The 17013-nt window shown below is 35.4% G+C and overlaps 2 protein-coding genes across 5 annotated transcripts in view; both read right to left on the reverse strand.

The window, feature by feature from the left end:
- Positions 1 to 1668: 1668 nt before the first annotated feature.
- Positions 1669 to 7188, reverse strand: LOC117990125 (spermine oxidase-like). Of its 3 annotated transcripts, none has more exons than XM_069504182.1 (7): positions 7017 to 7188; positions 6581 to 6751; positions 5562 to 5774; positions 4922 to 5129; positions 4035 to 4216; positions 2797 to 3171; positions 1669 to 2036 (listed from the first exon to the last, which is right to left on the reverse strand). In XM_069504182.1, exons 2-7 carry the CDS (start codon positions 6742 to 6744, stop codon positions 1793 to 1795), a joined length of 1386 nt encoding a protein of 461 aa, XP_069360283.1. In that variant the 5' UTR covers positions 6745 to 6751; positions 7017 to 7188; the 3' UTR covers positions 1669 to 1792. The 3 variants fall into 3 exon arrangements, with proteins under 3 accessions (XP_069360283.1, XP_069360282.1, XP_034833470.1); XM_069504181.1 differs by lacking the exon at positions 7017 to 7188 and adding an exon at positions 6855 to 6879; XM_034977579.2 differs by lacking the exon at positions 7017 to 7188 and having other exon boundaries at positions 6581 to 6771.
- Positions 7189 to 9077: 1889 nt separating this feature from the next.
- LOC117990124 (spermine oxidase-like) overlaps positions 9078 to 17013 on the reverse strand; it is a 31956-nt gene continuing 24020 nt past the window's right edge. Inside the window, exons 1-7 of one of the 2 annotated variants that reach the window (XM_034977578.2) lie at positions 14215 to 14237; positions 13257 to 13427; positions 12185 to 12397; positions 11773 to 11980; positions 11236 to 11432; positions 10765 to 11139; positions 9078 to 10128 (exon numbers count right to left, since the gene is read on the reverse strand). In XM_034977578.2, coding sequence (XP_034833469.1) covers positions 9885 to 10128; positions 10765 to 11139; positions 11236 to 11432; positions 11773 to 11980; positions 12185 to 12397; positions 13257 to 13427; positions 14215 to 14222 — 1416 coding nt within the window. In that variant the 5' untranslated portion in view covers positions 14223 to 14237 and the 3' untranslated portion in view covers positions 9078 to 9884. Of the gene's footprint in view, positions 10129 to 10764; positions 11140 to 11235; positions 11433 to 11772; positions 11981 to 12184; positions 12398 to 13256; positions 13428 to 14214; positions 14238 to 17013 lie in introns of those variants that run through there. The other variant, XM_069504180.1, reaches the window with a different exon arrangement.

Below are 17013 nucleotides of genomic sequence, written 5' to 3' on the forward strand. Positions count from 1 at the left end.
TAATTATATCACCTTCGTCTTAATCTGAAACTTCAATTCAAAATAAGCATGGCACACTCGTCGGTTTCGATACACATAGTGAGGATCCAAAGATGTGTCTAGTCCAACAGCTCGAGTCCACGCAAGATACAGATCTATTTCTTTTTCAGGATTGAGAAATGAATATAGAATTGTACCATCTTTGCCTGAAAAAAAATTGTGAGAACTGACCATATACCGTTGCATAATTCATCATCATCAATGAGTACTACTACCAGCTTCTGTTTATGACTTTGTCGGCGAGGACTTTAGAATTGGTGCATATCTCTGTTGCTAATTAACCTTTTAGAATTGGTGCATATCTCTGTTGCTAATTAACCTAATCCAAATTGTTTCTTTAATTGTGATGTGGAGGAGTAACAAACATCCAAAATTACATATTATCTAAATATATAAAAGGGAAAAGTGACTGACTGACTGACTGATCTATCAACGCACAGCTCAAACTACTGGACGGATCGGGCTGAAATTTGGCATGCAGGTAGCTATTATGACGTAGGCATCCGCTAAAGGATTTTTGAAAATTCAACCCCCAAAGGGGTGAAAGAGGGGTTTGAAATTTGTGTAGTCCACGCGGACGAAGTCGCGAGCATAAGCTAGTTTATAATATAAATATTGAAGAGCAACATTTAATGAAGCTTTTATTAGACCAAAGGTCAGATACAGAAGGAGACGTACTCAAGACAGCAAATATAGTGTGGAGAGCTACCTTACTATGAAGCCCTAACCACCAGTAGCTTAACAGATGGACTCAAGTTATTAATATATCAAACGTTTCATAACACTGTTAAAACTCCTCTTTTCGTGAGGAAATCTGCATCAGTTTTTAGCATAGACACGAAGGCGACGAAGACTAATTACCTTTGCTTTAAATAATAATTTATAAGTTGATTACTTACGAGTTTTACCGTATCTCGGCACACAACAAAATAACCTCTCTCACAAGCAGCTATAGTCCAAATCGTTAGGCAGATCAGTGTTCAGGGGTTTGCGCGTAAGTCCAGTGAGAAAAGCGAAGCCGTCGGAGTCCAGGGAGCAAGCAAAATCGTAGAATTTATCATAAAAACACAAACAGAACACATTCACGGATCACAAAAGGAAACAAAATCACAGAACACAGACTAATAACATCTGAAGTTCACCGAAGAAATAATTCTCCGAAGTAGCGCCATCTACTGCAAAGTGACGAACTATTTTTCACGAAGAAAAAAGATTTGTATGGGCTGTTAGGACACTGAAGTACTCTGTGCTATATGGCTATCATAAAAAGTACTCTGTGATGGCTATGTATATAGATTATAGTCCTTGTTCTGAGATATTATTATTCTCTTTGCAATGTACCTACCATAGATTATCTACTATATATACCTACCTATTGATTAAAACCACAGATCAATATACTAGTCTAGAGATTAAAACAACCAAGTAGTACCTACTTAGAAATTCTTATGATCCAAAGAGTTTATAACATGTATAATCTGAGTTATAATGAATAATCACTAGGTACGTTATATGATCTATGGTCAAGTACAGCGCGACAAGGCTATCTTGGCGCGTGGCGACAATCGGAAAAAAATCTCAAGTGACTAACTAATATTTAAAATGCATCAAAAAACAAAAGAGAGATCATTAGAAAATAAAAATCATTTATTAACATAGAACCGTATACAATATTTATAAATTGCTATTGCTAAAAAATGCAACGATATCGATAGCGGTGAAAGGCACCTTTACATACAATAAAGACAACATCTTATTTTGTTTGTTTAAATTTTTCAATCAATCTATCGGCTTCCCTGAAGCCTGCCTCGATTGCACCGTGGGCAGAATTATGCCTATGATGCGAAGTAGCCTCGCCAGCAAAACAAACCACGGGGAAACCGTTAGCGTTGTACAAAGGCTCACTTAAAGTTACAGCGCTGGCGCCGTTTTCTTCTGTCTTGATACTACGGTAGGAATAGGTTCCTCTGACGAAACGGTTGGCTGCCCATTTTGTCCTGAAAGAGTTATTAAAAATCAAAACAAAACGCATTTGTAACATTATATATGTTATGATTATAGTATGACTAGCGACCCGCTCCGGCTTCGCACGGGTGCAATGTAGATACTAATGTGGTGTCATTGAGGTGTCATTGCCTCGGAAACTCAAATGAGAGGATTTTTTTCCGACCTAATTCACATTATTTCAATTTCTCTAAGGATCTCTAATTTTTTGAGAATGTAACAATAGCTATAAACCTTCCTCTTGAATCACTCTATCTGATGGTGAAAACCGCATTAAAATCCGTTGCGTAGTTTAAAAGATCTACGTGTTCATACATACATACATACATACATACAGACAGCGGGAAGCGACTTTATTTTATACTATGTAGAGATGTATAATAGTACTATGATGCCCACGACAGTTCGTATAGGTAGTAGCTAGTAGATACGTGGATTAAGGTTTTTAAAGAATCCCTTGGGAACTTTTTGATTTATGGTCATTAAAAAAAAATATACAGGCGAATTGAGAACCTCCTCCTTTTTTTGAAGTCGGTTAAAAAGTAGCCTACGCTGTGTCTCCAAGATGCAAGCTATCTATGCCAAACGACAAAACTAGTTCAAAGGATGAACCATTTAAAGGTAAGTAATAGACAGACACACTTTCACATTTCTAATATTAGTAGGTAGGTACGTATGTATGTTTCAAAATATTAATATTTGCATTAACCTAGGTACTTATTTCTGTTTTGTGCAAGTAAAGAATTAAATTACCTTAATATAGATTTCACAGGGGTCAGTTGGAATTCTTTGCTGAACAAAACTTCCATCAGCTTCTCAACGCCAGCTTTGACTTGTTCTTCACTGACTTTCTCCATTTCTATCGCACCTTCCCCATATATCCACGCAACGAGCAAGTTAGGGTGATATTCCACAGTATTTAATCCAAATATTTCTGTGATCCATCGTTCTTGTGTTGTAAACTTTGCTTTGTCTTCGTCCTTCCATAAAATCATAAAATTTGAGGGGAATTTTGGCCACCACGGTTTGGTGAATTCAATGTAAATTTTATCGAGTACACAAACATCGAGGTTGTTTATCGAGTTGATTTTCTCCACTGGTAACTGTGGGCTGAATAACTGGCTATGTCTGAAAAGCAATGAAAGTTATTGTACCTGTCAATGTTAACGTATTAAAAGAACAGAAAGTTTTTTAAGGTATATAATTGGGTATTTTCGTATTTTTGAATTTGATAAATATTATTACTTTATTATAAACTAGGATAACAATAATGACGTACGCTGAAAAAATATTAAAATCCAACAAAGATTTAGGTACAAAGTTACAGGCATTTTAATTTTGGATTGGGAGGGTTTTCTATCCCTTTCTCGCAAAACGAAAATTTGTATGAAACTGCACGAAGCTACTATGGCATTAGTCAAAATGACGTCATAATTCTATATTTCTATCTCTGTCTAATCAGAAATATTTGAATGCTTATAACTTTTTTGTTATTTGATCGATTTAATTAGTTTTTCAATTGACGTCATTACTTTTATCCTAGTTTATAATAAAGTAATAAAAAAAATTGGAGTCAAATACCCAATTACCGCTAAAGAATTTTAAATACCCACGTCCTACATATCAAAAATTGCGGCGGGCGCGATCACAAGAGACGCGGGTTCGATTCCTTCCGGTCCGCAATGCAATTTTTGATATGTATTTAAAATTATTTAGAACTAGATGATGCCCGCGACTTCGTCGCGTGGATTTAGGTCTTTAAAAATCCCGTGGGAACTCTTTAATTTTCCGGGATCAAAAATAGCCTATGTCCTTCCCCGGGATGCAAGCTATCTTTATACTAAATTTCATCAAAATCGGTTAAACGGATGGACCGTAAAAAGCTAGCAGACAGACAGACAGACAGACAGACACACTTTCGCATTTATAATATTAGTATGGATTCCTTGAAGTGTAGGTAAAACTATAAAAAATTATAAAAATATAATTACCGCTCTTTCAGAATTCCAATAGAAACTGTTATTATTACGCTCTTAGCTGCATACGTGCTGCCATCTTTGCATTTTATCTGTACTTGATTGCCACTCTCGGAGTCTGACCATTGAATATTTTCAACTTCTTTGTTGAGATGGATGGGGATTGGAAGTTCTTTTGAAGCGTCGGGGTATTTATTCTGGAATAAAAAATATTCACGTGAGATTTTATTTATTCTTATATCCTTAAAACTATTAATAAAGTATCATATTAAAGTGATAATAGATGTGTCAAACGAACATTATCTTATAGAAATACTTCATCCGCGTGGATTTAGGTTTTTTAAAAATCCAGTGGGAACTTTTTGATTTTCCGGGATAAAAAGTTGTCTATGTCAATTATCGGGACGCAAGCTACCTCTGCACAAAAGTTTATATAAATCGGTTAAACTGTTGAGCCGTCAAAAACTAGCAGACATAGACAGACAGACACACTTTTGCATTTATAATATTAGTATGGATGTATTACATTGATGCACATTAATGTGCCCCGGGCATTGACTAATCATATCACTGGCCCCGGGCTTAACTGTATCATTGTACTCCAAATGACATTTTCAATTCATCTAAGAATCCTGTGGGAACTCCTTGATTTTCCAGGGTAGTAGCCTATGTCCTTCCCCAGGATTTAAGCGAACTCTGTACCAAATTTTATCAAAATCCGTTAAACTGCTGAGCCATGAAAAGCTAGCAGTGAGACAGATACACTTTCGCATTTATAATACTAGTATGGATTAAAAGAAAAACACAGGATCTGTGCTACAAAAGTTAATGCTGATTTGGGCTGTATCACAATAATAAAAATTAATTTTTCATGCATAGTAAAAAATCTTCTTCTATCTTACCAATAAAAGATCCAAGAAAGTCCTGTAACCTTTTCCCTTCCAATTCAGAAAAGATTCGCCTTCACACGGCCACCATTCTTCTAGTCCTTTAAGCGATTTGCCCATTTTTGGATCACTTTGACCTCCTAAATGGTAGTTTCTTTCGTACCATTCAACAATTGATTGTGCCAGTTTTGGATCCTCTTGGAATGCTGGATTTGTTTTTGCCCTTAAATAAAATTACAAGAACAAACTTTTTACCTACCTACTCATTTTATGGATTCATTTGCATTTATTGCGTTAGGGCATTGCAAAGTGTTACATTTTAGTTTTATATACCTAAGTAATAATAATTATAATTAGGTTATATTATATATTGTATTACTTCTGTTTCTGGCAACTTGTCCTGGCAGCCCCATAGTTGTGCGGAGGGAAAACTAGTTGTTTTTTCAACATGCTTTCATAAATAACTAATAGGGGTTTTTTTAATATCATCGGCATATTGTGATTTAGCTAAGCAACCTATGGGCAACCTATTCGCGATGTATCAATCTATATATTATATACCATATATTCTCTAACACGATTAATTAACAGATGAAAAATATCTACTATTTCTAATAACAGATCTTAGACCATAATAATATACAAAAGAACTTACGCATTACGAACACACTCTGAAATTGATTTGGAGTTATTTTTATCAGCTTTTCCCACTTCCTCGCCCAAAGTTTGGAGAAGTTTTTCACCTGTCTCAGTTGATACTAATTCTCCATTTGACAAAAGAAAGTATTTATGATCAGGTTTTGGTCTCCCGAGAAGACCCAGTGGGTTGACCATATCAAATACTACGTTGTCCTTTTCGCCATCACACCTGTAAATATAACAAAAAATCGGTAAAGTGTGAGTCAGACTCGCGCACCGAGGGTTCCGTACTGCAGTACTCCTCATGCGCCATTTCAACTTTTTGTGTCAAATTTCATGTGAAAAGTACGATTTTAGGTGAACCGTACTGTCTGTACCGGGATGTCGGAAGTGCCAAAAAATATCGATATATCGGTACAATTTCTATAAGAATATTCCCGTTCTAAAAATGACTATATTTTAGCCTAACATACTATCATCATCTTACGTTTCGACTGAAATGCAAGGTTTACAAAATTATCGATATATCGGTATGAACATGTACGGGAGCGGTGTGCAGTGCAGTGTGCTCGGTAGCGCCAGCTGGGGCGACGGTTGTATCTTGAAACTTTTATATATAGTCCAGATTGCAGAAAACTCCGTTAGTGCGAGTATTGTCGGCGGTACATTTGTTCGGGACTACGAATTTTATTGATTGAACAGCGCCATCTAGTTTCTACTGTGACAACCGCCACAAATATCTGTCTTGTACACCGATATATTGATATTTATCGATATTCTTATTAGGTTTTTATACCGTTTCGATGGTTGGAATTTTATACCGATATCAAAAAATTAAATATTGCTCAAAAATATCGATACTTATATCGAACAAATAATATCGATATATCGATACTTTTGACATTCCTAATTTTTGACATGACAGTTGACCCATAGAATAGAGTTGAAATGGCGCGTGAGGAGTCATTTTTACGGACTATACTTTTCACGACTTGTCTATAGTACCTACGATAAAAATCTTGATCGAATGCTCACCATGCAGCACCTAAATCGAGATAGCAGTCGCCATATTCCACAGTGCATATTCTACCTCCGATTCTATCAGCAGCTTCCAGACCAAGAACTTTTAGACCGGCATCATGGAGACGTCGAAGGGCTGCAATGCCCGATGCACCACAACCGATGACTATTATATCCATTACGGGCCTGCAAATTAAATTTTAATATGGTCAAAACAATGTACTTATAATATTACCTAGATGAAAACATGTTAACGCGCGGCATCCTAACCTAAAACTTTGTTACTTACATTTTTAATAAATTCTAGTAGTACCTACCTACCTAGTAGTCACAAAATCAAAACGAAACGATAACCATCTAAGATAACCATTAAGGTATTATAGTTTTAAACAATGACATGACAACGACGTTTTTATATCATAGCCAATGATTATCAAGAATTGCTTCTTACCGAAAAGATTTTCGAACTATTCAAAGTACCTCTGTACAGCGCCAGCGGCTCGACTGCGGTAGAATTGAGGTAGAATGACAGAATGACAGCTACAATCATAGATATACTATATATAGCTACATTCTACAATGTCACGGTCACAATCACTTTTGAATTTGATTAGATTAGAGTAAGCTATATTTATGTTATTTTAGTTACAAAAGATTGCGCAATACGATCGAGACATTTCCATTCATTGTTGCTACAAGAATAGCATAAATTCAGCCAATGACCAATCCCAAATAATTCAATCTGCTCTGGCGCGGTAAACTAAAGTAGGGAAATATATTGCGTACTAATACCAATTACCAATACCACAGTAGAGATACTACTTAGGTACTGCAAAATTACATAGTACCTACGCAAAATTCTGCGTTGATAATAATATAACAAGTATTTTTGAATTAGCACTTAGCAGTACCTATTATAATATTTTATAATCAAGCGGCAAGCCGTTCAAAAATTCTAGTGGAGAGGGTGGCAGAGGAGAGGACAGTTCACAGTAGCGCTGCGTGTGTTTTCAAAAGTCTTCAATAGATGGCGGTATGTCTCATTTTATGATTATACCATGGACGATTATACCCACAGATATATTACCTACAGATATGCAACCGATATGTTTTTGGAATTATATGAATGTTTTAGCAGGACGGTCTAGATATGTGACCTATGCGAAACTTAGTAATTTAATTAGTTAGTTATTTATACAAAATTAGTTTTGTAAGACTTTATCGTAGATTAAATTATTAAATAAACTTAAATCTAAATTAAAAGTAGCTAGGTACTTAAAATATTAAAATAAAACATACAAACTTAAATAAACCTTACCAACTTAAAATTAAACGTCATCAAAAAGTCCGCCCCTGGTTGCCCCTGTGCCAAAGGTGCCCATTAATGCCATTAAGCTGGCACTATTGCCACGCTGAATGGCGATGGACAACCTTTGGAGTAGGCCCCAGCACCATAGATTAATATGTATACAGACCAGCCCAGAGCGCGGATCGCAACCTCTTTCCCTTAGACGACGGCCGATGCACAGAGTACCTACTTTTTACATACGGAAACGATGTCACGCACGAAACCTTTGCTTATATGTTTTTTGTTTTAAAAGTTTTTGTGCATTTGTGGGTTGCAATAAACTAGGCTACAAACAGCCGAAGCGAATGTAAAATAGAAGGAATAACATTTGACAAGTAAGTACCTCTGCTTGAGCGAGAGGGACTGAGGGGAACACGCTAGTTGTATATCTGTGCTTTCCATTTTCCCCAAATGTCAAATTTTGGGCTGCCATAAACTGTCATTAAAATACCATTTCCCCAATGAAAAATCCGTTCCAACTTAAGGAATTTTAAGGATGATATATTGATATTTTTAAGCGAAAAGGATCCAACCCACGTTAGTTAAAGTGATAGTTATTGATAGTATTCAATTGAAAGTCGATTTCCACCTGAAGCTGAAGCTTCGAAGGATCGGCTTTCAAAGAAATTCAGGTTAAAAGTAGTTACCTAAATAAAACAATTCTTTTCTAAGTTTATGGTGACTGTTTTCTTGTTAAACTTGTCATAAATAATAATTCAAAATAATTATAATACCTATTTATTTGTTATGATTTAATAATACTGGCGATGGTGTCTGGATAGCGCAATGCAGTATGACCACTGCCCCTCGCCTCTTCAATATTGCGCTCTCGCGCATTTGTAACAGTTCGTTCGTCAATTTCGACGCTTGCTTAAAACCTCGCTCGTTCCCAGTAGTTTCGGCTTCAACCAAATCTTCGTTCCATTTCGGCTGAAGCCGAAGGTTTTAGCTGAAGGTGCCTTTTTTGTCCCAATGTGGCCAAAAAAAGTAACACTAACTACCTACTATGTGAACCAAGTCACAATAATATTTTGAGTTTATTTTGTACGGTACCTACCTCAAGTATCCTCCTCGTGGTATCTCAAGTGACTAAAAATGCAATAAAAACAGTAAAGTAGGTAGGTACCTAAAACTAAAGAAGAGAGTATTCGTTAGAAAATAAAATGAAACAGTAAAATTATCATTTATTTAATTATTTAGGTATACAAAATGAAAAAACTAACAACAGTGGTAAAAGGCACCTTTACAGACAATAAAGACATAACTGTTAGTAGGAGGCCTTGATAGTTATTATAATCATTCAAACTACATTATAATATAATGTGAGATAGGTAATAAATATTTTAAATTAGAGCCATGTTTATACAATATAATATTTTGACATTCGAATATGACGACTTGACATTACAAGGTTCTTCAGGCGCGTGGCGAAAATCGGAACTAACGTTGCCGTCAAGTGTCCCCTTTGTTCTCCAACAGCGCCCCCTGTCAATGTCATTCCAGTGCCAAAAGAGCCTTGTCGTGCTGTTTTTTTTTGATAGTAAACAAACCTCACTTTAACACACTGAGTTTAGTATCAATTATAGAATTCCCACGACTTCATCAGCGTGGACTACACAATTTTAACCCCCTATTTTACCTCCTTGGGGGTTGAAATTTTGAAAAAATCCTTTTTTAGCGGATGTCTACGGCATATAGCTATCTGCATGTCAAATTTTAGCCCGATCCGCCCAGTAGTTTGAGCTGTGCGTTGATAGATCAGTCAGTCAGTCAGCATTTCCATCCAGTAGATTAAACAACTTATTTATTAATATTAATAACAAAGCAATTTTAACAATATTAAAATAAAATTTCTTCTTCCAAGATTTAAATAAGCATATAAATAATAATCGATATAGATAGATATCTTAATAAACTAATCAATAAACAATAATTAAATCTCTTAAATAATGAAATTTTAACAATAACATTTTATTTTGTTTGTTTAAATTTTTCAATCAATCTATCGGCTTCCCTAAAGCCTGCCTCGATTGCACCGTGAACAGCATTATGCCTATGATGCGAAGTAGCCTCGCCAGCAAAACAAACCACGGGGAAACCATTACCGTGGCATAAAGGCTCACTTAAAATTATCGCGCTGGCACCGTTTTCTTCTGTCTTGACACTACGGTAGGAATAGCATCCTCTGACGAGAGGATTGGATGCCCATTGTGTCCTGAAAGAGTTATTAAAAATTTAATCAAGACGCATTTGTAACGTGAATATAATGCAGTGTATAAGTAATATTGATTGAGACTGAATTGTGCAAGTTTTGGCTTGCCGGTTGCGGTTCATTTGTGGCCACATCATACTAAAAAAAAAAAAATTCTACAGTAACAAAAATCGACTAAAGTGCAGAATATTGATTTATTGCACTTCTAATATATTATAAGCACACTGTTATTTATAAGAATAACATATCAAAAATTAGATGCCCATGACTTCGTACACGTGGACTTTGATTTTCTTATGTGAATCTTATGTGAACTCTCTAATTTTAAAGGATAACAAATAACCCATGTCCGTCTCCGGGATCTAAGCTCGCTGTTGGTAGATATCTCTACACCAAATAGATTATGCACGTGGCTTCGTAGTTCGTAGTCGTAAACGTGATTTTTAAAAATTACGTGGGAACTCTACTTTTTCGGCATAAAAAGTAGCCTATATCAGCTGTTTCAGGGATGCAAGTTATCTGTACCAAGTTTCAACACAATTGGTTGAAACCATGGCCCATATAAAGATAACAGACTGACACACTTTTGCATTTCTATAATATCTGCATTATGTACCTACTAGTAACGAATAAAATTACCTTAATATAGATTTCACAGGGTTCAGTTGGAATTCTTTGCGAAACAAAACTTGCATCAGCTTCTTAACGCCTGCTTTGACTTGTTCTTCATCAACTTTCTCCATTTCTATCGCACCTTCCCCAGATGTCCACGCAAGGAGTAAGTTAGGGTGATATTCCACAGTATTGAATCCAAAGATTTCTGTGATCCATCGTTCTTGTCTTGTAAACTTTGCTTTGTCTTCGTCCCTCCATAAAATGTTAAACTTTGAGGGAAATTTTGGCCACCACGGTTTGGTAAATTCAATGTAAATTTTATCGAGTATACAACAATCGAGGTTGTTTATAGAGTTGATTTTCTCCACTGGTAATTCTGGACTGAATAACTGGCTATATCTGAAAAGCAATGAAAGTTTTGGTACCTTAACATAGCCATTGTTAATGTAATAAAAACATAGTTCTTAGTGAAGAAAGTTTTTCTGAAATAATTACCGCTCTTTCAGAACTCCAATTGAAACTGTTATTATAACGCTTTTAGCTGCATACAGGCTGCCATCTTTGCATTTTATCTGTACTAGAGGATTGCCACGCTGTAAGTCTGGTTTGCTCGTGCACCATTTAATATTTTCTACTTCTTTGTTAAGGTGGATAGGGATTGGAAGTTCTTTTGAAGCGTCGGGGTATTTATTCTAGAATAAAAAATATTCACGTGAGTTTGAAGTTTGAGTTATGGATATATATAGGTAGACCAGAATCTCATGAAAAATATTGAAGTAGGATTCCGGAGTTAGCAGCACTGTAAGTATCCTGTGTACATAATGCATTGTGGTGAATTATTAATATTCACCACAGAGTACTACATGTACACGGGATGTTCAACTTCTTGGAGTAAAGTGTTGCTAAATTTGGAATTTCATTTCATGAGATTCTTTCTGGCAGCTACGTATACAAACGTTAATGCTGACTTGGGCTGTATCACAATAGTAAAATTAACTTTTCTGCATAGTAAAAATTCTTCTTCTATCTTACCAATAAAAGATCCAAGAAAGTCGTGTAACCCTTTCCTTTCCAATTCAGAAAAAAATCGCCTTCACACACCCACCATTCTTCTAGTCCTTTAAGCGATTTGCCCATTTTTGGATCACTTTGACCTCCTAAATGATTGTTTTTTTCGTACCATTCAATAAATGATTGCTTTAATTTTGGATCCTTTTGGAATGTCGGATTTGTTTTTGCCCTTAAATAAAATTACAAGAACAAACTTTTTACTTATTTATGGAATCATTTGTAATTATTGCGTTAGGGCATTGCAAAGTGATACATTTTAGTTTTATATAATGTAAGTAATATATTATATAAATTTTATTGCCTTTCTTGAAACTTATTTATCTTGCAAAAATTAATTTTAACTAATTGTTATAATGTATACAGAAATACTTACGCATTACGAACATAGTCTGAAATTGATTTGGAATTATTTTTATCAGCTTTTCCCACTTCCTCGTCCAAAGTTTGAAGAAGTTTTTCACCTGTCTCAGTTGATATTGAATCTCCATTCGACAAAAGGTAGTATTTATGATCAGGTTTTGTTCTCGCAAGGAGATTTAGAGGATTGGCCATTTCAAATACTACATTGTCTTTTTCGCCATGACACCTGTGAATATTACGAAAAATAATAAGAAATTAGGATGTTTAAAATTCAATATGCCTGTTCGTAAAGTAGAACACAGCCATAGTCCAATAATACATATCCATACTAACATTATAAATACGAAAGTGTGTCTGTATGTCTGCTACCTCTTGATGGTCCACCTGTGTAACCAATTTTGACCAAACGTGGTATGAAGATAGCTAGCATCCCGGAGATGGACATATGCTACTTTTTATCCTCGAAAAATCAAAAAGCTCTCACAGGATGAAAAAAACTAAATCCCACGTGGATTTAGTTTTTTTATAAATTCACGGGCATCATCTAGTACCTAGTCCATATATTATGCAGATCATCTGAATAGACTCTGACAGCGATCACGAACTCATCCGAACCGAATCCGTGAAAATCTTAAATATATAAAAGGAAAAGGTGACTGACTGACTGATCTATCAACGCACAGCTCAAACTACTGGACGGATCGGGCTGAAAAGCATGTAGATAGCTATTATGACGTAGGAGGCATCCGCTAAGAAAGGATTTTTGAAAATTCAACCCCTAAAAGGGTGAAATAAGGGTTTGAAATTTGTGTAGTCCACGCGGACGAAGTCGCGAGCATAAGCTAGTACGGATATAAAAAATATCTACGATATATGTCATAAGCTACCATACAAAACGAAAAGGAACGTACTTTCACGGATTCAGATCTGATGAGTGCGTAACCGCCGTTAGGTTTACGATACCGACGAGTTATTTAAAAGTTTAGTTCGATGTCAGTTTGACTCCATTTTAATAAATAACAGAAAGGTACATTTCAGGATTTTGCCATTAGTAAGAAAGAAAAAAATTTTGATCGAATGCTCACCATGCAGCACCTAAATCAAGATAGCAGTCGCCATATTCCACAGTGCATATTCTACCTCCGATTCTATCAGCAGCTTCCAGACCAAGAACTTTTAGACCGGCATCATGGAGACGTCGAAGGGCTGCAATGCCTGATGCACCACAACCGATGACTATTATATCCATTACGGGCCTGTAAATTAAATTTAAATATGGTCAAGAACAAGATATTGTGGCTAATTCCTTTGTACACAATCTCTAAACTAAACTAAAATATCACGTCTAAATCTATTGCTATCCCTTTCATAATGTTGCTTGCGGAAAAGGAAAGCACTAGATTTAGACCTGTTAATTTAGTTTAGTTTAGAGATTGTGTACTAGAGAATCGGCCCCATTGTATAGGTACATGTTATGAGTTATGATTGAATATAACATAGTAGTTAACAGTACCTACATGGGAAGTTTATTCTTTCAAGAAATTAGATTTTGTTTAAGGTATTGAGAAAGGAACCACGTACGTAGGTCCTAGTTGTAACTTTTATTTACCGAAAAAAAATGTTATTGTCATAAAAGCAAATTATTCAAGCTATAACTTATTATAAAAATAAATTATGAATAAAATTTTGTTTTTTTCAATTTATATTCAAAAGTACTCTCCGTAGTAATTAGCATTTATTATTATGTATCAACTCATTAGAAAACAATATTTAAATTATTATCTCCGACTTTAGGGAAAACTCCATACGTTGGCAGCACAGTTTTCAAGCTGACGCCATTCAAATTTCAAATAAAAAACGAAGTTCAAGGTTGAAACTTGCCACCAAAAATTCGTGCAAAATAACTTTGAAGAAAATTAATACATAAACTGTATTATATTCTGATTTTAATAGGTAGGTAGTATAATACAGAATTTTAAAATTCCAAAGCACTTACGAAACTTAGCACTAGAATATTTTTAATTTTCAAATATTGATACTCACGCGACCATTTCGAGCGAAACGAAAACAATAACAGACTTGCGAACATCTTTAGAGCTTATCTGCAGAGTTATGACCTTATACAGAGTAAAGACATATTTGTTTCTCCTTAAGTACGATTATAGAGTATATATTAGTCTATTTTATTAGTATATTGGTATTATACATATTATTTAATACATGTATTAGTATGTATCAGTTATTTGAATGTATGTTTATTAGTATATTACACACCACCTGCAGTCTAATTTTCCTTATACTTTCCAATCTTTAAGGTTGCCTGGTAGAGATCGCTAATTAGCGAAGGCCGCCTTTGGTATCTTCCTTCTGTCTGTGTTTTTATTTAATTATTTTATTTTTATTTTTCATGTACCAAAATTGTAGTTACAAAGTAATAATAAATTAAGTTACATTGGAAATGCTTATCTCTAAACAGAGATTTCTTCCAGCTTCCCATTCAAGGTTGTGAGTAAGGCGTATCAAGAAATGGAATAGGTCTACGGTACTAGAATCTAATAAACTACATAAATATCTTATAATAAATACCTACCCAAATCAGCTTATATACAATAATAATACCTATAATAAATAATTATATACTTACATAATATATGAAAAATATAAATACATATAATATATAAAATACTCTATTGTAATGATAGGTTGTATTTTAATCCTTCTTGTGGTTGTACAAATAAAGTGTATTTATTATTAAAGACCCAATACTAGCAGCTTGTGCTAATGTGCGATTATGTCGTATGCGCACATTGATACAGCAACTATAATACTCTCAAGTCCATCGATGTACTCAAGTCCCAATAAAATACGTAGGTGTCAGTCCCGCAAAATGTCGATAAAATACGATTGTAATACGGAACCCTCAGTGCGCGAGTCTGATTCCCACTTGGCCGGTTTTTTTTATTCTAGTGCACATTAAGTTTTTGTGTTACAACTTTGTAAATAGTAATTAACGTATGTATTAATTTACTTCATCTAAGTACACAGTAGCTGTACCTACTGTACAGCTAGACTAGTCTAAGTATGCTGTCGTTTGCGGCGTGAACTAGACAAGCTGCATTCTTTGACATTCCCCGTCCTGTGACATGCAACGCCACTGTAGGAACTCCATGATTTATGACTTCCGCGGACAATTCCTATTTCACTTATTTAATATAGGGCTCTCTCTGTTACGTAATCCCGTACACATGACAAAGACAACGTGCTATCATTGCTCGACGAATCTCATGACAATATGTCATTTATCAAAATCAGTTGAGCCGTTAAGTAAAGTTACGAGCAGACATATGAACGGATATAACAGGTCAAACATATACATTACGCGGCAGAAAATAATGTACATCGCTCTTTAGAATGATTTTTGGGTTTTGAAAAGCGTCTTGTCTCTTTAAACTCTGTAACTCATACCTATATGACGTTTTTTCGGTCTCAACGACAGAGACAATGCTCTACAAATCCGCTAACTCCTTCCAAAGGTCAATGTACATTATTTTTTGCCGCGTACTTGTAACTCTCCTTTGGGCTTCGCCACAGTTGGGTAAAAATATCAGTGGGCGTTAATCATTTTGAGTGATCTGACCAACCAATCACAAACGAGCCTATGTTTTCCGAACTAACTTGTTTTCGTGGATAGAGTAATAAAACATGGGCTCATTTGTGATTGGTTTGTCACTCAAAATGGTTAACACCCACTGACTTTTTGTCTTTGTCATTTGTATGGGGTTACGTAACAGAAAGAGCCCTATAATAACTTCTCTCCGTGGATAGAGATAGTCAAGTAGAAATGAAAATGATTGTCATCTCAGCGAAGATGCAACCTTATACCGACATCGCGGACGTCGTCCTTTCAATGGTGGTTTATTAGTTTTTTAGATTAATTGCAAACAGGATTGATAGATACCGCGCGAGTCAAGAGCACTTGATAAATCATAACTTTAACTGGCTCGGCAATTTCTTAGGTAACTTTTTAATTAATAGGGTTCCATACCTCGAAAGGAAAAACGGAATCCTTGTAGTATCACTTTATTGTCTGTCTGTTTGTCGGTCTGTCAAGAAAACCTATACCTAGGGTACTTCCCGTAGACCTAGAATCATGAAATTTGGCAGGAAGGTAGGTCTTATAACAGACATGAGGGGAAAAATCTTAAAACCGTGAATTTATGGTTACATCACACAAAAAAAAATTGTGGTCATGAACTAATGATTAGTAGATATTTTCGATTTTCGTAGTAAGATAACTATATTAAGTGGGGTATCCAACAGTTTTGTTATAATTATTGTCCATTTTTTGCATAAATTTATATTAAAACATCTGTCAGACAGGTGCTGGTCTCTTCACGCGTGTCCAGCTTGAATATAGACCGGTGGTAACACATGAATGGGCAGACATATTGGTGTTAGGTTACTTTACTTCCACCTTAAGTGCCCTTTAGGGCATATGGCATGCCTAATCTTATCGTATTATTTTATATGGAATTGGTAACATGTTATATTTAGATTATCTTAGTAGGTCATGATTAGGAACTGTGGGTTTATAACTCGTTACTATTGTTTAAGCAGGAGGGAAAGGTAACTTAGGCCTCTACCTCATCACATCACCTGTCCGTGCCGTCAGTCAACAAGGAGTACTTGTTGACTGACGATCGAGGCTCTGGGTGACTGACTTAGGTGTAAGTTGTAACCTACTCATTACCAAATTAACTAAACTTGAATAAATGACACAAGCTAGTGTCGGTGAGCAGCAGCACCGGTGCAATAAATCTAGTCTAGCTAAATCCCCAGCCC

This window comes from Maniola hyperantus, chromosome 17, assembly GCF_902806685.2.
Source record: "Maniola hyperantus chromosome 17, iAphHyp1.2, whole genome shotgun sequence".
NCBI lineage: Eukaryota > Metazoa > Arthropoda > Insecta > Lepidoptera > Nymphalidae > Maniola > Maniola hyperantus.

What these genes read in the sequence shown, in the direction of transcription:
- LOC117990125 (XM_069504181.1), bottom strand. An exon ending in CTCGATTTAGGTGCTGCATG is followed by an intron (nt 5,775 to 6,580) that starts GTGAGCATTCGA and finishes TTATATTTACAG; the next exon opens with GTGTGATGGCGAAAAGGACA. An exon ending in ATTGGAATTCTGAAAGAGCG is followed by an intron (nt 3,172 to 4,034) that starts GTAATTATATTT and finishes ATTGCTTTTCAG; the next exon opens with ACATAGCCAGTTATTCAGCC.